Here is a 22,720-nt window from a genome sequence, read left to right as displayed (position 1 = left end):
CCTCAGAGATTTTTCACTCATTATCGAGCCCGTACTACCCACGTGCCAATGGCCAGGCTGAGGCCACAAACAAAATATTGGTATCCGTAATTTACAAGTCCTACGGGGTAGAAAAGGAAGATTGAGAGGGGAAGTTACCCTCTGTACTATGGGCCTATAGAACGACCTACAAGGTGACCATGGGTCAAACTCCGTTCAAACTCATGTACGGGCAGGAAGCGGTGGTGCCAGCAGAATTCATGGTGCCAAGCCTTCGCATTGCAATAGAAAACAGACTCGGGGATATGGAGAGCCTGAGAGAGAGACTGTATGCCTTAAGCAAGTTGGACGAAAAAAGAATGATGGCACAATGGGCCACAGAGGCAGGCCAGCAAAGACGGAAGGTTTGGCACGACAAGCATCTTCGACGAATGAATTTCACTCCTGGGCAATTAGTCTTGAAATTCAATGGGAAGAACAAAATCAAACCAAGAAAATTTAAAGTGCGATGGCTAGGACCCTTCAAGGTACGTGAGGTCAATACCAACGGGGCGATTAAGTTGTGGACGCTGGACGGGAAGGAGGTGCCAGACGCCGTCAATGGATCGAAATTAAAACAATACCATGAACAGGCGACCAATCCCGGACCCTCTAGAAGAAATAATTATAAAAAAGAGAAAAGAAAAAACCGTACGGTCGTACAACAGGCAACCGTACGATTCAAAAAAAAAAAACAAAGGCCACTAACAAGGGATTTCACCTGCATTCTCCAGGCATCCATCGAAACTTACGTACGGAGGGAGGCCACGACCGAGGACATCCCTAAGAGCGCAGTGTGGAGTGCCCTTGGTGTAAGTCCAACCGTAAATCAGTTGATGAACAACTTGCCAAGCTTGCTGGCACAAGCATTCCTTGCTCTCCAAACTCGTCGGGAAGAAACCTACCGCGAGACCCGTCGACGGCAAATTTTGCAGCAATTTGAAGAAAAGAGTCGACGAGAGGAGGAACGTGACGAAAGTCGTCGACAAACCTTCAACCCCACGGAAGGAAGGAATTGAAGCTCGTGACGCTAAATAAGGATAGAAACCGTGTGCCGAGGGAGGAAGAAGATGCACATGAGGCAGCAGCGAGGACGCTGAGGTTAGAGCAACAAGCAGAACGTCAGCGACGACTAAAGACTCGTGGAAGAAAGCACAACTTGCAATGATGGCTCGCGTGCTGAGGGCCAAGTTTCCGTACTAATAGAAACCACCAGGAAGCCGTTGGGGGACCTTTCCCTGACATTGGAAGAGATTGGTGACGCGAGTACGGTAGAGTCGTACATGCCACATAGAGGTGACGAGACCAGGAGGGAGGAGGAGACAGAGACCGAGAACAGAGAGGCGGACGATAACGGTGCGATCGAAGGTGTCAGAAGGACACAAGGTCGCGATAGTAGAAGCAATATGTTCGGTGCAGGCTCATCACACCCTGGTAGTCAGAGCAACTTGGTGGGACCCAACGGACCAAATCTCGACAAAGTACCTTGGGGAGGACCAGTGTCTGGAGGAGGAGTTCCTGGAGGGTCAAGTTCGAGTTCTGGAGGGCAGACTGGGCCACCGCAAAGGAACGTAATGGCGAATCAGCAAAAAATGCCTAAGTTCACCAGAGACGAGAAAGAAGACCCCGTACGGCACTATAGTACAAGTGAGACAATCTGGTTGGCCAATGGCATCACCAACAGGGCGAAATGGGTGGTGCAATTCCCCACCACCCTATGAGGAGTAGCCATCAATTGGTACTCGGATGCTGATAAAACCAAGCTGACAACTTGGGATGAATTGCACAAAGCCTTCGAAATAGAGTTTCGACTCCTCAGAGACGATAATGAAATCGTGGCAGAAATCCTGAGCACCAAGCAAAGGAAAAGTGAGACCATCCGAGCATATAGCCGACGCTGAAGGAATTGCTTGAAAGAATGGACAACCAGCCCGGCGATAGGTTGAAGAAAAGGTGGTTTGTGGAGGGTTTAAAGTCGTCACTCATAAGGAAAATGAAAATTGTACCCCCGACATCCTACGAAGATGCCTATATCCGTGCAATGGACCTGGATAGTGAAGGGAAGACATCTAGGAAAAAGAAAGATAGATCCTCTGGAGAGGACTCCTCCTCCAACGGAAGTAGCAGCGACGAGGGTCGAGTAAAAAGGTGCAAGCCCTTCAAAAGGATATGCATCGCATGATGAAGGAATTCAAGAGCATGAAGGGAAGCACCAGCAAAAATGAGGAAGTGTGGTGCACGGAATGTAAGGAGGAAGGTCACAAAAGGCTCCTGTCCAAAAAAGGCCTTTTGCGATATTTGCCAAGTGTTGGGACACTCCACCAAAGAATGTCCCTACAACATAGAAGCACGGGGAAACCAAGTGCTCTTCACCCAGGAGCAGCCATCAGCAACAGCAGGCACATCACAGCCTCAAGCCAACATCATGGCATCATCTGGTGGTTACAGAGGTAACCGAAGGGGAGGAAGAGGCAACAATAATAATAGCAATAACCGGAGTCGAATGCAGTATGATGCCAAAGGACGATCAATGATTCAATGTCGAGCATGCAACCAATGGGGACACTTTGCGCAGGATTGCCAGAAAGAGTAGACACTGCAGCACTTGTGCAGATGGTGTGGTCCTGGAGACCACGATGAGACAAATTGCCCCAAGCCAGGGGGTAATCTTCTCAATATTGAGAAGACTAGTGATAAAGAAGTACTAGCAATCACCCATGCTCAAACCAAAAAGGCCACTTATCCCGACCCCCATACGAAGAAGAGATTACGAGAGGCAAAAGCCAACATTGAGCGCGAGATGACGGCACAACGACAGAACAATGCAGAGGTGGTGAATACATCATCCCATACTGAAGCCGAAAATAACATAATTGGGCAAGTCTTGCAGATGGAGGTATCGATAAGGGTGAAGGACCTTCAGGACACAATGCCACAGCTGAGAACCGTCATTTTCAGTTCCGTACAAACCACTGCACACGCACCTTCAGGTGTGACCCAGGCGGAAGTTCTAGTCAGCCCCTCGACTAACCCAATGTTGTTGGCCTTAAATAGTTGTCGGCATCCTGTGGTAGTGGAAATGGGAATTCTCGGGGCTATCCTCAAGGACACCATCGTGGACGGAGGTTCGAGGGTGAATGTGTTGTCAGAGGATACATGGAAGAAGCTCAAGAAGCCAACACTATGGCCACCCACATTCAACTTGGTGGGAGCAGACCAACACGACATCAAGCCACTTGGCACCCTGATGGCCGAGCTAGTAACCATTGGCACACAACCCTTCCTACTAGATTTTGTGGTAATCCCACTTAAGAAGAAGGGGTATGACGCCTTTTTAGGTAGAGGGTGGCTGGTTACAGCAAAGGTGAACCACAACTGGAAGAAGAACACCCTTTCCATGGAGAAAGGGGGGCAAAAGTACATCATTGACCTAAGGACCCAGGTTGTCGGCGAGGAGCTTGCATCATCCGACTCGGATTCAAAGGACTCAAACAGATGGGAATGGGATTCCTATGAAGGCAAAGACGAGAGGGAACCAAACAATGAAGGAGTGCTTGAACTCGATGGCTGCTCAGAAGATGACATTTGCTCATTGAATGGACTCTTCCACTGGCAGATTGGAGAAAGAACAAACCGTACGGATCAGAAGAGGAACAAGTCCCTACGGCAGATTGGAGAAAGAATCCGTACGGCCAGCTTAGCATTGTACAAAATTGTACGGCTAAGGGAGACAAAGGGTGAAATCCGTACGCCCTTAAGAACAAAGAAATCCGTACAAGAGGAAATTTGTACGGTGTCAGAGGGCAAGCAATCCGTGCAAGTTGAAATCCGTACGTGTGCAACATGAAACCCATACGGTAGCTGGAAAAGGGAGTACAAGCATTCGACAAGGGATTTTATCCGTACATTGCCAGGAGAGCTCGTACACAATAAGTGGTAGGTCATACAAGGGATAGCATAAGAAGGAGAAGCTGTCGTACAAGGTAGAGCATAACAGAATTTCAAAAGTTTATTAAGTATTGGCGCCAACAGTTAAATCATTCAAATGGAATTAGGAAAACAGAAATTAGGAAAGCTAGACTGAAGAAAATGATTGCAGCAGTTAGATCAACCATCACAATCAAGGAAAATGGCAGAGGGAAGCATGGCAGCCAAGGACAAGGGGAAGCGAATGTTGCAGTCGGGAGTAAAAATTGCAGGGTCAGCGGATACAGGAAAAGCCAAGAAGAAGGCAATGCCCGAGAAAATCACACCTCACACTATTACATTTGAAGGGTTCAGCAGAAATGTGTGCAGGACCTGGTGGCTGGAAACCCCAGATAATTATGCAATTAAAGAATCTCTCAGGAAGGCACGGGTACATTGGGCAATTCAAATGCCCATATTTGCCATTAGAAATTTTGAATCGTATCTGCGGTTGATGGTGACTACATATGACAGTGCGACCAGAGCATCTACTTTCTCGTACCAGCAGAGCACTGTGACCGTCTCGTTTGCACCCGACAATTTTGCTAGGGTATTTGGCATCCCAGACAAGGGCAAGAAAATAGACAAGAATGCCACGAAGATGTCGCAAGAAAGGAAAGAGCAACTGTTGCGGTTAATTTGTCGAAGTGATCTCTCAGACCGAGAATGGGCTGCGATCAAGGCACCCAAGGGTAGAGGATTGAAGAAGTCCTACATTGTTCCAGGAGATTGGCAGTGTCTGCTGGATGATATGAAGAGAAGACTTATAGGAACTAGCTGGGCGTCAGACATGCCGGTACCCATGATTGCACTGATGAACAGTCTGAGGAACGGGACGGTGTATAACTGGGCAACAGTTTTGTCTGATAGAATCCACGAATTCTTGATGCTGAGACACAAGGCTTTCTATATGCCATTTCAAGCCATTGGGTTGTTCCTCGACGTCGTACGCACACAGGTGACACAGAAGAAGCACGTATGGAAACCGAGGGAGACGAGGGACCCTTCACAGCCCTTCATTTTTTCTTGGACCCACCTGGATACCATGGCAAGTAGCGGGGAAGCCCATTCTAGCAGGAAGTGACAGAGACCCCCACAGGTGGACACGGAACAAGAGATGGAGACAATTGACGAGGACATAGATGAAGAAGCTACAGAAGAGGCCAATATTAGTGCAGAGGAAGGGGACGACTCCGAGGACACTTCTTCTCAGAGCAGCTAGAGTCATGATGCCTCCCATGACACCCCTGGGACCCCCGCCTACCTCACCTCAGCCACGTCCTTTTTTGAAGATTGTGGACCTCGATGAGGGTAGTTCTCATTAGGAGGCCGGACAGCAAGAGTTGGTGATGGATTTCCTACAAGACACCGTTGGGTTTGAGGAAGAGATGGCGAAGATGCACCAGCAGGAGCAGGCCGCTACGGTGTGCCAGTCGGAGGGCATAGAGGTATTTTTGGCAAAAATGGGAGCCAATGTGCACAGGATGGCAGCTAAGGTTGAGGCCAACGCATGGAGATTGGCAGTCTCTATTCGGGAGCAGATCGTTGGGCAGTCTGCCGTTGAGGGACTCCATGCCTTTGCCTCTGGCGGGTGTGCTGAGGAATTTGGGAGATGTTTTGAGGTCAGGGGTTGGCCTGCTGTGGAGACTCCCGAGATGTTGGCAGATTGGAGGCATGGGGAGACGGCTGAGGTTGGTGGAGTACACTTGCTGCTACAGCAGGTAGAGAAAGCTTTCAGGGACGGGTACTACCAGCTCAGACGTACCCAACATGGTGCCTCGGCAACAGAGACAGAGCGGGTGGCGGCCATCACAGCTCGGGAGGAGCTAGCCACTCGCCTGCATACGATGGAGATGGAGCTGGTCAACATGGTATCAGAGCCAAGTCTAGGCTAGGAGCCCCAAGCACACGAGAGGTGTGGCTTAAGGGGGGGTGTTGGTGTTGGAAATAAGCCACACCCGGACCAACGATGGACTGGTCCAAGAGGGGCTAGTAGCTCAGTGGTAGAGCACTCCAACAGCGTATGGAAGGTCCTAGGTTCGAGTCCTAGCTGGTCCATGTCTCAACATTATGCAAATCGTTACATTGTGTCTTTGCAAGAATTTAATACAATAATTACTTAATATCACCTCCAAGGATAGCAATGAAGCTAGCCATCAAAAATCAACTCCAAAGATAATTTAGCAGCCTATTCCAGCCATCATGAATTGGAAAGAGGAGGGAACAACCAATGAACAATCTTCTCACCAAATGGTAGGAACTCAATATGAAACAACTGAGAGTTGTTGGATGAGAAATATAAGATATGATGTTTCCTTAGCATAGTTACAAGATTCACCTAGACTCACCAAGACTCATCAAGTCCTAAGGTGGTCCGCACTAAACAGGTCCCTGAGTACCCAGCAAGTTTACCAAACTTCATGTATCCAACAAGTCCCAAGGGGAAGAATTGGCCACAGAAGGGAAAATGGAAAAAAAAGCCTTAAAAGAAAGGTTTCGAGGACCTTTGGAGGATGGTTAAAGTGATAAAATTATGAAAAATGGCATCTGCCATGACAGTTTGTGTAGTCCCAAAGGCTTTAATTTACGCTTGCCACCCCCAAACCCCTCAAGAGGTGTTGCCTCCAAACCCCCACAAGGGGCACTACCCCTTCATTGAGGGCATTGCCCCAAAAGAGGAACTGCCCCTTGACCCCATAAGGGGCACTACTTCAATATACTTACTCTAGTTTTAAAAAAAAGAAGAAATGAAAATCTTTTTGGGCCATGTTGGATGGAAGAGCAACATCTTTTTCAATTTTTTCCCAAAAAAAGTCCTTGTAATCAAATTACATTTATACTTCTAGTTTTTTGTATTAAAACCTGTCCTAAATAATGCTCCTATGGTTGTAGTACTATTTGTTGACTTGCTTGAGATACAAATGCACGACTCCATATAGAGCTAGTGATATTAGGATAGAAGGGGGGAGGGGGGTGAATCAGCATAACAACAAATTTTACCAATTAAAATTTTTTAACTTCAATCACAAGTATATAGCTTATCTCATTAACATATTCATTGCATACCAACATTCATATGTGATCTAACTAATATGAACACAAGCAGAACACAAGATATATACATGGAAACCCTTACAGGAGAAAACCACAGCAAATCAATGCTTTTATACAATTCTTCTTTTACAATGTTTGTAGGCACCAACCCACTGGAAGCACCAACTTCCACTTCAAAATTCATGAGCACCAACACATTTCGCATAAATCTGATTTTCCACCTTGACAATGTTCCTGCAACAACGGATGATGGATTTTATTTTTCTATACAAAATACACTCTTATATCACTTCATGAATCTGATCTAACACATTCTATAAATCTGCCCCAACACTCTTTACAAATCTGATCTAACACTGCTTTATGACTGCTCAATGACTAATCCAAAACCTGCTACAAATAAGGCACAAAATCTGTTCCAAAATCTGATCCAATTTTTGCTTCAATCAGACATAAAGTCTGCTCCAAATCTGATCCAACTTCTGTACAAGATCTGCTCATAAGGCCTTCATAAAATCTTCATAAATCAGATATAAAGTTCTTCTCATGTCTGCTCTGAATCTTCTTTTAATTCCTCATATGTAGATCTGAATGAATTCTTTCTGATTTTCTTTTATTCTTCACATTTCTCACCAACATTCACATTTCCTCCTTGATATCTTCTTAATCTTCCTAGGTCTGATATAAATCAGATCAGGATATTTTTAGATTTATATTTTTATACTTATCATCTCTACAATAAATATTTCTTTTATTTAGCACACCCACATATCTTACTCAAATACTTTCTTTTATTTCACACACCAGTCACACATACAGACTATACGCTCTCACAATACCACTCCCTCCATATATTTTTCACACTCTTCAATCACACTTCACATCTCTTAAAAATCTTCTTTCTGTTTTATATGCACATACACACCATACTCACACGCTACTCTCATCTAAACAACCTTGCTTTTATATCTTCAATGTATGCCTTCTAATAGACATGCCTCTTTATGAAGAGTCTTCTCAAACGAAGTGACTTCAAAAGAATCATTAATATTTTTCTTAAAAGGTACCAAATAAATCGCTCCTTTTACAAATGATTTAAACACAAGTTAAACTAATTAGTTGCACCACACCTTTTTGATAAACTTTATTTGTTTGCTTTCATGAGAATCGTTTTACCATAAACATAAGCGCTGCTCATTAATCACAATTATTTTTGATAAAGCTTTTCTCTAATTTTATCGCTCTCTATTAGTTAGACTTCATCACTTTGTAATGCCTTGTAATTACCGTTTGTCTTAATAAACAAAGCACTTTCTATTAAAGTACTATTTTTGTCATTTACTGACTGCTCTCTTCATGCCACGTCTAATTTTGTCTTATATGGCTTTTCAAAACATTCGATGCTCTTTAATTTTTCTTAGTCATTGCTTCTTATCTAAATGCAATCGTGCACTTTTTCTCTTTCTCTTTTTCTGTTTTTCGTCTTATTTGCTTTTGTCTATTTCTGGTTTGCTGTAGGATATTTGTCCTTAGTGATCTGTATCTTTGCCTTTGTTTAAGTCTGTTTCTACTCTGATCGCTTAGTAATTCTCTTCAGTGCTTTACCAGTTTGGTTCCTCTTTAATCTGAATCATATTTCAATATATTAAAAAAATGTTCATAATTGCATCTCTTTATAATCAATGCTGTCATTCTAATTAACTATTATTTCCATCGCTGCTCTTAAGATTGGCATTCTTCTTCTTCTCATAGATAGCTATATTGTGTTTTCCAAACATAGTTTGAATATATTTATTTTGACTATGCTTTCACTGATATATGAGCATCTACTTTAGCTTGCAGCTTGCTTATCTCTCAAAAATTCATCATTAATTGACTTGGTAAGAAACCACTCTAAATCACCAACCATTTGCTGTAGAAAATTGTTGTCCATATCAAACTTGATGACTTGCTGACGTGTTAGTTTAATATTGATTGCCTGTATTACTTCATTCATCATTTAGATTCTTTCCTTGGCTGATTTCCATATCTGTAAACACATATTGCTGTCACTGTATATTTATTTACTGATCCACATCATACAATCTCTACTCATGTCAATTTTGATTCTACTTGCAACAAACTGGCTCTCTAATGGAAGGGAAAGACCACAGCGTAGACTTCATCCTTCTTAAATCCTAATGGCTCTACTCTTACAATTCTTGCTCATCAACTCTTGAATTGAATGATCTTCAACAACATTCATATTCACAGAATCCAATCATGTCCTCACAAACTGCTTGTTTATATATCAGTGCTTCATATTTCAGCGATCTAAACTCGAAGTCCTTCATGTCTTCATCTGTATCATCAATTTGCTATTGTATTAGCTTATGGCAGGTCTCTTGCTTCAGCTTCAACCCTATGACCCTTGACTCATTTGTGTAGGTGTTCGTGTATGATTGTTGTCCATGTATGCCTTTATTTGACATGAACAATTACTTCCTGAACTTAGACATTAATGACAATATCTTTCCTCCATTGACAATAATGATATTTTGTCTATGACATTGTCTACTTACCTACTTGACATCAATGACAACATTGTATTCTTGCCTTCTTGACATCAATGACAATATTTCCAACAATCACAACTGGGTTAGCTCTAAGATAGCTTCCATGTTTTTCTCAAATCTACTGGAGTCTGTTAAGGTGAATTCAGGGGATGGGTCTCCTCTTGTGAGTTTGAGGTGCAGTTCTTATTTTAAATTGGAGTTGTGGGGAATCTTCAATCTTTCTTGGCCAGGCATGGGGATGGAGATTTTGTTCCTGTTGATATCTCTACTTTCAGCCATCCATTTTGTTCTTCTCCACAGCAAGATAGCAAGAGAATGGCTAGTGGGGGTTCTCTTTTGGTTGGCTCAAGCTCACATGAGCAAAAGATGGAGGCAGAATGTTTCTGTTGAGGTGGAGTGTGATTCTGAGTAATGGCAGGCTGTTGATGTTTGCCTTAAGTTTTTCGTTTCTTGCTTTCAATCGTACCTGTGGTAATGTTTCTTGATGGCTCCTTTCGTTGTTTCCCTGATTTTCAAGCAGAATTTGGCAGCTATAGTTTGTTTTAATTCCAGACCATTTTGGATTCATGGAACACACTTTAAAAGTACATTCTTTTTCATTTAATATAAATGGGAGAGGGATAATGCTCCCTCATTTTGTGCCACCAAACAAGGAATTGCATCCACTTCCATATTCTATATCATCATACAGTTTATTTTTAAGTTCCAGTTCAATTTCATAAACTTTTCTGTAATGTGTACCTCATATTTTAATCCTAGCTACTTATTAACAAGTCCTTGAGTTCCTCAAGGGCAATTAATGAGAAAAACATTAAATGTTACCTCATGTGGTGCACTCTGAACTTGAAGCCATCGTACAAACTGAGAAGTAGATTCTCGGAGAGCCTACAATACAAGAAAAAGCAATTACCACAACGAGCAATGATTTGTATAGTAACATAGAGAACAAGCTTCTTTGCTTTACATCTGTACACAATTTATTTGTTACATATGTTCTTGTTTAAGAAATAGAAAGTGAACTGTTCCTTTTCATTGATCCACAGAAATTTAATTTCTTAAATATAATTCCAAAAGCTAAAACCAACACATGAATTCATTTGTCAAAAAAGAGGACAAAACCTCAACAATCAAATTACACGTAAGGTAACAAATATCCAAGAAAGGGGGCAGAGTAAAAACACAGAGCTAACACCCATATATGCCAATACCCATGATAACCACCTAAAATCAAAAATGCCTCAACTCAAAGAAAACTTTATTGGATCTTAACAAGAAACACATTCAATATTTTATACAGATCCAAAGGCAAACCCAGCCTCATTTGTTCTAGAAGAATGGTGAATGAAAATGAAGAAGGAAATTGGAAAATCAACCCAAGCAGAAATGACCAAAGCTGAAAAAGCAAAGATACTGTTAAAGCAGCAGACGGTAGCTCTTTCCTCAACAGAAGCAGAGTATCAAGGAACTGTTAAAGCAGCATGTCGGCACTACGGTCATGGAGGATGCTTTTTGACATGAAAATGTCTCAAACAGGTCCTTCACCCTTATTTTGTGACAATCAAGGGGTGCTTGAAACTTGCAAAGAATCCAGCCTTCCACGAGCTAACCAAACACATAGAGCTTCATAGTCATTTCATCCGACAACTTGTTGAAGATGGAACTCCGAGCTTGCAGTATGTTCCAACTATGGACCTGACTACAAACATTCTCACCAAGTCTTTGAGCCCAAACAAGTTTGTATAATTTAGGAGGCAACTTGGTGTAGTTGATAGGATGACCATTATGGGAGGGTATTGTTAAATTTGATCAGATTTAAATAGGTAGATAATTTTAAATTTTAATAACACATATGTGCAATACTTTAGCTCAGGTATTCAATATCAATTGACTCGATGTATAATATGTGTTTGATAACTTAATGTGTTCGGTATTGCAAATAATATAATTCTTATTCACTGTTATAGATAGATCAGAATTCCGTAATTCTGATATTCGAACTGTCCAAGTTCGAATATGGTGAATACTTTATACTGTAACTATGCTTGCAGACCGCACACTGTTCTCACACGATATGAAGGGTTTATCGTGCTTCGTACTGCATATATTATACCAAATATCTATAGTCTTGATCGCTGATCACATACATATGTGAAACCATATATACACAAAATATCAACTGGTGTTAGAACAATATTATCGACTGCTGTAACTTTCACCACAATATCGACTGCACCTTTGTTATTACCACTTTGTCTATTGCACATCAAATGAAATGGACCGAGATATATAGACATCCTCGGTGGTCCACGTAGAGTCACGGCTCTATGTGGAATCGACAAGATTCCACATAGAGTTGTGACTCCTATGTGGAGGAACGACCATTGAAAATCAATGGTAAACATACGCAAAGGTTAAACAATTAGTAATCGGTATAATTAGTCACCGATACTATGACTTAACAATCAACGCTCTTAACAAACATAAACAATGCTATGTATAATCCGAAATGATTTATAGAGCAAATCAATCATCACATAATATCGTGATACAAATAGAGTGAAGTACGATCAAGGATAAGAATTATCCGACCGTTGCTACATAGTTTTTCAACACTCCCTCTTAGCTAGGGAGGAATTCTTTCATTCTAGTAAGTTATATCACCACATTGTGAGCACAATAGCTTCATCTATTGTGTGAGAGAAAGATATCACCTCACTGTGATATCAGGAGTTATGGCATATCCACAGATATCATGTCACATGATGTCCACCATAAATCTTTTAATGTAATATCCACCATTATGGCTTGTCCATGGATATCACGTCTCATGATATCCACCATCCTGGTATATCTAAGGATATTTACTTCATGGCATGTCCATAGATATTACGTCACATAATATCCACCATGAATATCTCTTTATGTAACATCAACCATTATGGCTTATCCACGGATATCACGTCTCATGATATCCACCATTATGTTATATCCATAGATATTACTTCTATAGATATCAACCATCATGACATATCCATAGATATCACGTCTCATGATATCCATCATAATGGTGTGATCAATCAATATTGTAAGATCGTAACCTTACAATAATGATCAGATATACAAGTGTTTATCATTGAGAGATCGTCACCTCACAATGATATCCACCATGGCTCATCCAAAGGGAACACACAAGTATAAAAAGACCATGGAGTCGTGGAGTCACACACATGACATTAGTCATGAACCATATCAGATTAATAAGTTGCATTAAGAGTTTACAGTTTAAACATCTTTGCTCAAATAGAAGAATACATTAGTATAACATATAACTAATTTAATGATGTTGAGACTCAATCTCAGCTAGGATTTCATTCTTTACCATACCAAACTTACCTCGAAAGCACACACACTTTATACTGAGAAGAGGTTTGGTGAATGTCCATCGTCTGCTCATTAGTACTAATGTATCTTAAATGAATAGGATTCCTTTCCACACCTTGACCTTTCATGAAATACAAGGTTGGAGTCTGCATCACTCTTGGTGTATTCGAAGCTTGTCAAGTATTCATCTATTCATAATTATCATGACCTGGGAGTTAGTATAAAGACCTTCCAGTCTATATCCATTAGACTCATGAATCATTATTCTTTGATTAATTACTAGAGAAACTATTTCAACATAGTCCACTCTCTCTGAATCAATATGACCAAGATTCTTGGATATTCATTTGAAGTAGATCTTCTTAGTTGCTCCCTCTGTCACGGAAGCATCCCCTGCTCACATGGACCCAATCATGGAAGATATCTCGCTTCAAGAGACTCTCATTTTCTGGTATGATCCTCATACGTCTGAAAGTGCTAGATCCAAACCACCGTGGATCTACTGTCATAAGATCGAGCCCTTCACAAATTACTTATAGCTTTTCCAAGATGACTGTAGCACTTTTGTAAGTAAATATTGTTTCATAAAAAAATGGAAATTCAAAATTTCAGAATCTCCACTAAAGTCCTCTGCATATTCCTCCTAAATTTCAATCTCTTCATCACAAATAAAACTCTAAAATTTCACAAGCTGTGATCCTAAGGATGTAAGGGATAAGTTTCTCATAGTAAATTAAAGAAATTTAACCATAGGATATCCAGATGTAGCTTGTTGTAAACAAACATCTGCTAACAATGTTGATTCACAAATAACACACATAATGTTATCAGCCATAAAGATCACTACTAACAATCTTGGAACTTTAGAATCATGCTTGCCTTGAGTGAAAACGAATTAGATGAATTTGTGAAGAAAGCCATACCGAAACCAAACGAAGAAGATTAGAAGCTTCAATGGAAGAGAAAAAATAATAAAGCCGTGAAGATGTTGGTTGACTCCGTTAAAGACCATATTGTGCCAATTATCTCCAAGATGGAGACTGCCTATGGCATGTTCAAATCATTAGAAAACATGTATGAGATAAACAACACAAGTCGAGCTCTTTCTCTAAAGCAACAACTCCATCATGTCAAAATAACAGAAGGCAAATTAATCACCTCCTACTTCATGAGGATTACTGAATTAAAAGATCAACTCTCTACTATAGGTCACACAATAGAGAGCAAAGAGTTAACTATGCTAGCACTAAATGGTCTCCCCTCCTCATGGGAGGCATTTATTCAAGGGATAAGTGCAAGATCAAAACTTCCTAACTTTGATCAATTAAAGCAAGATTGCATTCAAAAAGAGTCTAGATTGGCTATAAGAGGCATTGGCCAAAACTCCATAAATGAAGACATTCATGTTCTTGCCTCCCACTCCATAAAGATGAAAAGGAAGAAAGATAAGGAATCTAATGGTGCTCCTACATTCAAAAGAAGGAAGGATATTTCAGAAATCCAATGCTTTAGATGTGACAAATATGGTCACTATACAATGCAATGTCCTACCAGGACTATGCCTCAAGCTTCCATTGCAGATGTTGGTGAAACTCTTCCACAAAAGGATTCAGATGGATTCATATTCTGACTTGAAAGAGATAAGTTCTTCTTTTATGATTGAATAATGTTCATGAATTTCATATGTAGTTATTAATTCATGCAATTACATTATGCATGTTATTTGTGAATCAACATTGTTAGCAGATGTTTGTTTACAACAAGCTGCATCTGGATATCCTATGGTTAAATTTATTTAATTTACTATGAGAAACTTATCCCTTACATCCAGGACATCCTTAGGATCACAGCTTGTGAAATTTTAGAGTTTTATTTGTGATGAAGAGATTGAAATTCAGGAGGAATATGCAGAGGACTTTAGTGGAGATTCTGAAATTTTGGTGATATGTTGGTAATAGCAGTTATCTTTATGGCTGATGTTATCTAAAGTCATGGAAATAAAGCTATTGTAGAGTTAGTGAAAAATGAATGTGAATTAATGAGCACGTCTTGGTTTCCAGAGGGTGTGACTAAGTATTTTTTTTTAAATTATAGTTGAGAAGAACGTTTTTTTAGGGGGTTGTTTTTTTAAGAAGACATATATGCAGATATAAGTGTGAAAAAGTTTTGGAGGGTGTGAATTTGAGATTGGGAGTTTTCTGGAGTTGAAATTTTTCTTTTCTAAGTGTTGTGTGTAATCTAGAAGGTATAATTAATTCTCTGTGTTTGTGAGTTGGAGCTCTCATTGAGGTTGGTGCCTTATCAATTCAGAGTTAGTGCTTTGTTGTGACATCTTCACACATCACCCCATTGCAAATGGGGACCCCCACTTTTCGCTTTTTAGAGTAGAAGTTTTGCCTAATTTCCTAGTGTTTGCCTTTGCTTATGAGAGAGTTTTTGACTTTTGAATAGGATCATGTGTTTAAAATGTCAAATTGTTAAAGAGTGATCCTAAATTTTGTCCAGAGTTGAGTTTGCAATAAGTTTTTAAATTTGAGCGTAAATATGTCTGATGTGTCCAAGTCAATGATATTTTTGTGCCTAAGCATCAAAAGGTCATTTCAGAGTTGTTTTCCCACTCCTAGGAGGCTATTCAAGTCAAATTTGCACTTTATCCCGATAAAGTTCCTATTTTTTCCGCTCAAATTTTGATAAATTCACCTAAGTCCTGCCACGTTTTATTGAAAATTCTAAGTGTCCAGATGATTTTGAGTGGTTAAATTGTTAATATCTTGATGGGAGGTGCTTTTCCCCAAACATTTCCGATGACCCATGATTTTCCCCCACTCAAAATCCTGATGGGAGGTGAATTTCCACCAGAATTCCGATGGACCCTATTTTCCACCCATTGATTATTCTGATGGAGGGCGATTTTCCACCAGGAGAGCAGAATTTTGACTAAGTGTTGGGAAATCCTCCTGATGACCCACGTTTTTCCCCTGGGAGTGTGGATGACTTTGATGCAAACAATTTGATCAAGTTTGATGGATTTTAATGCAGATAATTGTCCTGATGAATGGCGAATTTCTCCAAGTATGAATGATGATGATTTTTTGATTTGGACTTTTATCCAGATAGGGGTCATTTTTCCCCAAAAGGCAATTGTGATGCTTTGTGATGATTTTTGACTTGGATTTTTATCCAGATATGCGACGTTTTTCCCCCAACTGGCCAAATTTGAATGAAATTTGAAATATTTTTAATGCAAGTGGCCTAATTTAATTGTACTTCACTTTGGGAAGGTAAAATCCATCAAATACAAGTGTTTCCTATGACTACGATAAGTTTAAATGACTCCTTTATTGAAGTTGTAGGTTGTCTTCAAACATAGGGCAGCCATTGTTGGACCTTGGAAGGGTGTCTTCAGACTTTAAGAACTAAAAATCAGACTTTTCCAAACCCTTTTCCAAGCATTGTGGTATACTTCCAGGCACCAATTTTGACATTTTCTGAGTTATCTTCAGAGTGAAACTTCATTTCCAGCCACACAGTTGAGTTCAGATGTGACCATTTATGAGTTTTGAAGGTCAAAATAATTCAAATGCAAGCATGTGACATGGCTGTGACCACTTTCAGCCATTGATATTCATCATTTTCAGTGTGCCTTTAGACTTTTTGGATCCATTTTCAGACTTTCAGAGGGTGTATTCAAACTTAAGAATCAGAAAATCAGACTTCAATACACCATTTTATGAGTATTTTCAGACATTGGAGGGCATATTCAGACTCAATCCTCAGAAAATCAGACTTTTATTACAACTTTGATATCAAAAATCAGTCACTTTCTTAGTGTTTTCAGACCTCCAAGTGATATTTCCAGACCTGGACATTCATTTTTGGGCTCCAAATACCTGATTTTCTGAGTTTAAAAGGGTGTCTTCAGAATTACTTATTGCAATCAGACTTATCCTAAGTCTGAAAATCAGGTTTCCTTGAGGAGAATTTTCCAAATTTCAATCCAGACCTTAATATTTTTCAGAATTGGTGTTACAATTTTCTAAGATTACCTATCACATGTTGGGACAAATGTAAGCAACAAAGTCCTGATGGTGTCTGGATGTCCACTCCATCGAATGATGATCCAATAAACACAAAATTTTCAAGGACAAGGAATCTGGATGAGGGTCAGATTTCCACTTGAGGGCGGAATTACAAAGGAAGGGATAAATCAATTCAGATGAAAATCAATAACAAAGTTGTCCAGATAGGCATCAAATTTCCACCAAGTGAAGAAATGAACAAGGATAATGCGGATGTTTTGAGGACTAATTTGTCCTTATGATGATCGATTTCCCACCAAGGTTGAAATAAAGTTTATCATACTAGTATGTGATTCAATGTTTATTTGTTTTGCAAGACTGTTACAACGAAGGGAAGCATGTTGATCAAGGACTGGAAGAGGATTTCAAGACAAGGATTTCCAAAGGCGAAGATGAGAACTAGATCAATCATGAAGAAGACTTCACCTTGATGATGAACAAATGAAGGAAAGCAAGTTCAAGAAATGAACACAAAGGATTCCACTTTATGAAATCAGGAACTACATCAAAAAATTTCAGTATCAAAGACCGCCAATGAAATATTTCAAGATTCCAAGATTGGGAAAATTTTCCAAACATAAGGAGGGAACAATTCATATAATTCATTAACATAGGGATGGAATGCAAAGTATCATAAGGAATTCCAAATATTATGAAGAAGAAGAAGAATGTACAAGGCAAATTGATTAAGTCTACAAGGCAGGCTGAGGTGGCATCCCAGTCACCATTCGTCCAATCAAAGGGGTACCAAGTCAACATTCATTCAAGGAGGAAATAAGTGACACATGGCACTACATGAAATATTATTTATCTTACGTACCCTCGTTTCTTATTGGCCAATCTAATGGTGGTTGTAACAAACCCTAATTAGGGTTTTATCTTGTAATCTTGGCAATTGATCTTGAATCAATCTAAGCCATTCATTTATTTTAAGGCTCTATATAAACCCCATTCCCTCTCTTTTGTAAGGGAGAGATTTTTGAGAATTGTTGGTAGATGTTGCAAATTTGAATACAAATCATTGTTCGAATTGATGGTGATTTTTGTTTACGTGTTGTCTTGCATTCAAGGTTCTCAATTCCTCCAAGTTAGATTAGAATTTTAGATTTAGAATTTTCTTTCAAGTGTGGTTAGATTGAATGAAGAAATTTGTTGAATGTATTTATGTGGAATCCATTTATCCATACCACTAGACTCTTGTTGATTGTAAGTGCACCCTGCATAGTCAACTGGAATTTTATGAGCATAACTTCAATTGTTATACATCCATTGTTTATGCATTAACTTGAATGGTAATCAATGTTTGATGGTAATGATTTGAACATCTTTGCATTATACCTTAGATGATTGCACCCTTTTCTTGCATTCTAGGCTTTAGAATAGAAGTCCTAAACCCTATTCCTTTTCCCCCTTTTTTAAGAAATCTTTGTTAGATTAGAATCGGGAGTTTCAGTGCAAAATCCTATGTCATTAGCGTATCCATCCTAATCCATGATAAGAGTGAACATTCATGTACAACGTAAGTCCCCTTGTGATTCCAAAATTATCACATCAAACCACTCAACTTATCCACACATCAAGACCTGACATTTCGTAACCTTGCAGTTGTCTCATTTGATCATGAAGCATAGCATTTGAGAGACTTTGTTCAAGAGAGGATAAGATACCTTGGTATTTTATTCTGTGTTCGCATGTGCATAAAAAACACATCAACATGCTCCTACACAAGTTGGTGGCTTTGTTGTGAAGAGTTGGTGCTCGTGAAAGTGAATGCTCTCAGTGAGTTATAGTTCACTTTATGTGATCTGGCTTGGTGCCCATATCCTATTAATGAAAGTTATTTGATGTCGTGGTTTTTTACCCAAAAGGGTTTTCCACGAGATATATGGTGTCTTTGTGTCTTTGTTCTGAAAAATTATTTTCTTTATGTTTCTTCGTATGTTTTATATGGTTTTAGTTTTTTAAAAGGCTAAATTTTTGCAATACTAATTCACCTCACCCCCCCCCCTCTCAGTATTGCCTATGCGCTCTTCACATTTGTCATAAATTTGGTCATTATAAATCAAAGTGTCTGGACAAGAAGTACAAAGGGAAGCAGCAACAAAAGAAAGTGGCAGCCTCTACGAAAATTTAGATGAATGAATTCGCCGCCAAGTTTGATAAGAATTTCTCTTTGGTATATTGTCTTTCTACCATCGCAATTCCAAGGAATGCTTGGTGTTGAGTCCCAAAATTGTTGCTCCACAATCCTCTAACTCTTCATAATCAGGGTCGAGGATTTGTTGTCAAGAACGTAAGACAAGGGTTCATCAACAAACTAAAGAGGGTTAAAGGCCGATTGAGGAGAGTGGTAGAATTTCTGCACTTTGAGCTCCACTAGGTCCGAGAGAGTATTCCCAAAGGTATTCTTAATAAGATTTTAAACCAATTCAAATATATCATGATAGCAACAATCGGGAACTATACCCAATATACACTTGACCCCTATAGTTATCACTAGGTCAAGACAAACTAGTTGATGGACTTGAAAAGCACTGAGGGGGGGGGTGAATCAGTGACACCAAAACAAACACTACTTCAAACACTAACTGGTAGATGAACTTAACCAAGCATTTAAACAAAATACATGCTATCCAAAATGATATAATAGTATCCACAAAAAGTAAAGCATCCACCATAACACAAATGTTTATACGTGGAAAACCCAAATAGGTAAAAACCATGCTCAGATGGAACTCACAAGTTAACTATATGCAGTAATAGATAACTGACCGATTAAGGTCTTACAAAGTGCTCTGCTAGAAGCGAATCTTGTTAGAGATCCCAAGCTTGATTAGAAGCTTATACCTTGTTAAGAGTACTACCCTATTAGGAATAACCTCACTGGAGGATTTGAGAATCCAAACTAATGGATCACCTTGTTAGAGGATTTGTACAATGAAGCTTGTTAGAGCTTACCTGGTTAGGGGATTTGATTCTGTTGTAATGATTAGAAAACAACAAGAATGGTTTGATCTGTTCTGAGTAGCACAAAACTTGCTTGATCAGATCCTTCTAAGTACATTCAACACTGCTCTTCATCTTAACACTTATCGCTCTTCAACAAAAGCTTTCACTCGGTATTCACATAACAACTCTCTCTCTGTTATCAGTTCGAAAAGATTCACTAAGATGTCTTTAAATAGACACTCAAATCTTATGTCAGCCTTAGGAAATCACAACACAATTTCCTAGGTGCAGTGTATCTAGACAAGTAAACATAACTCATCACAAAAATGACAGCCAAGAAAACAGTGTTGGTAACTCATCACAAAATTAGATACCAGTTAGAATAGTCAAAACCGGTTGGAACAAAAACATGTGAACCGTTGTCCTGGAATCTTCCGCTTGATTTCCATCTTCATCTTCATTTTCATTTTGATGCCGACTTAGTGTAGCCACAGGTTATCTCTTATGCACATACCGGTTGACACAACGTACCGGTCAGAGATGAACCTTAAACATACCAGTTGACAGTGTAAACCAATTGAAGTTACACCGGTAGTCCATATGTGTGTCTGTGAGTGTTTCATCAATGACAACAAGTGATGAACACATTACAATCATCATCAAGCCAACAATCTCCCCCTTTGGCATTGATGGCAACACTTAGAAAATTTTTGAGTAATACAATACCGCTAAGTGTGCATACACAACATATTTACATATATACTCATACTCCCCTTGAATGCAATGCTCCCCCTTAATGCGTGCATAAATACAAAATTTTCAAAAAAAAAAAAAAAACACATACATATTATTACTCCCCCTTTGACAACAATGCCAAAATGAAAAAGTAAAATATATACATATATATAGAAAATTTGTATCAAAGTGTTCAACATATATTACAACTTAAAAAAAAGGGTTCATGCATTGGCTAATCTCATGAAAATATCATTGAAATTTTGCTTCATCTGGGATAAAGCATTTTCCCATGATTCCAATATGTTAATAGTGTACTCAAATGTAGACAACAACTGGGAATGGAATTCTTCCATTGAGTCTAGCATGCAGGTTTCAGGAGTAGCAAGAATAGCTTCTACATTGGAGTAGGCTCTTTGAAGAATGACGACCTGTGATGTGAGTAGACTCTTGAGCTGTTTGAGAGATCAGAATCTCTTAGCCTTCTCATTATCATTCATGTTCAATTTGTCATGCAAATCATCTATAGACCAGTTAAAGGCATGAATGGAGTCTTGGAGTGGAACATATGCCTTCCATAACCTTTCTATTTCCTGCTCAGTTTCAATTTGACTCTTAGAAATGTCAAAATAAAAGAAAGTAACATTGGAGGTAGAGGCAAGATACTTTCCTCCATATTCAATAGCTTTCTTCAACAGACATCCATTATTAGATAAAGCCATTTTGCCACTTTCAATGTTCTTTGCCAATCTATCTCCATATTGCTTCTTGTGGCTCTTCTCAGCAAACATTTGAGTAGCATCTTCAAGCGACTTGATTTGATCAGATGCATCTGCAACTAATTGACCAAGTTTGTTGATGGGAGTAGGAAGATGTGCAACAGTTGTTTCCGGTAGTAAACCAGACAAAATTTCTACTGCATTTTGGATTGTCTCTGCTTCAATCCTTTGCTCTTTCAGTCTCTTCTTGTGTGCTCGAGATTGCATAACATTAGCAATCTTCATCATTTCAAATGCGCTCAAAGTGTTCATATCAATGGGTCCTAAAATACTAAAAGAATCATCATCATCCTCTTCAAGTAGTTATTTCTTTGCCGGTTCAAGAGGTACACTCTTAATGATAGCTCTTTCTGTTTTCTTCTCTGTTGTTTCTTCAGTTGCCTGAGTGACAACTTCCTCAATAGACTCCTTTTGATAGAAAAAGCACGCTTATCAGATGTAGAACCAGTTAACTTGAAGACAGTATCTTTTGAAATTCACCTTAACACAGGAATTTCTCCGGTTGAGAAATAACCCGTTACAGCCCTAATAGCTTCCTTGGTTATTGTGTGAGTCCTCTCCAGATACATATTCTCTCCGTGGACTCGACTCAAAATTATTCTTATGTGATCATCCTCAAAATCTTCAAGAAAATAGGTGGCATTATGAAACCCTTTTTCAAAAACCTTAGCATATTTGGTTTCAATCTTTCCATTCTTATCACAGAGTGATTTCAGCTGAGTATAGATGTGTAGATTTCCCAAATCTTCTATTTTGCAATCTATATAGCTGGACAAGTCACCTTTGACCACAACACCGCTTGGGACTTGCGACAAAGCATTATAAGACATAATTTCATCTACCTTTAGAGCTTCCTTAGGCTCGGCAGTGATCATCAACCTCTCTACAGACTTAGAAGTAGATGCCATTCTAGAAAAACAAGTTTCGAAGCGGTATACAAAGAAATACCTTGTATCTTGCACGTCGCTCTGTTTCCCAGTTGAAATGTTCAAATGCACACCCGTTCGCTTCTCTGCAACTTACGATTCACAACCTGATTTCTCTAATCATAAAGCAATTCGCCAATTTATATCAAGACAATCTTGTTCTGCTCTGCAATCGCTTCAAATTTCTTTTTGGAAAGAGTTAGGGTAAAAATGATAAGGTAAAACTTGTTTTTATCCTTTTTACCAACCGCAATAAATGCTCACACTTTAGGTTACAA

The 22,720-nt window shown here is 39.4% G+C and overlaps 1 protein-coding gene across 3 annotated transcripts in view; it reads right to left on the bottom strand.

Annotated features, from left to right (window-relative positions):
• LOC131048073 (citrate synthase, mitochondrial) overlaps positions 1-22,720 on the bottom strand; it is a 190,428-nt gene that overhangs the window by 135,750 nt on the left and 31,958 nt on the right. For all 3 annotated transcript variants that reach the window (XM_057981928.1, XM_057981927.1, XM_057981929.1), the window contains one exon: positions 10,416-10,478. In XM_057981928.1, coding sequence (XP_057837911.1) covers positions 10,416-10,478 — 63 coding nt within the window. The remainder of the gene's footprint in view (positions 1-10,415; positions 10,479-22,720) is intronic.

This window comes from Cryptomeria japonica, chromosome 6 (genome assembly GCF_030272615.1).
Source record: "Cryptomeria japonica chromosome 6, Sugi_1.0, whole genome shotgun sequence".
NCBI lineage: Eukaryota > Viridiplantae > Streptophyta > Pinopsida > Cupressales > Cupressaceae > Cryptomeria > Cryptomeria japonica.
The sequence above is the reverse complement of the archived record's forward strand: the minus strand, read 5'-3'. Positions and strand labels throughout refer to the sequence as shown.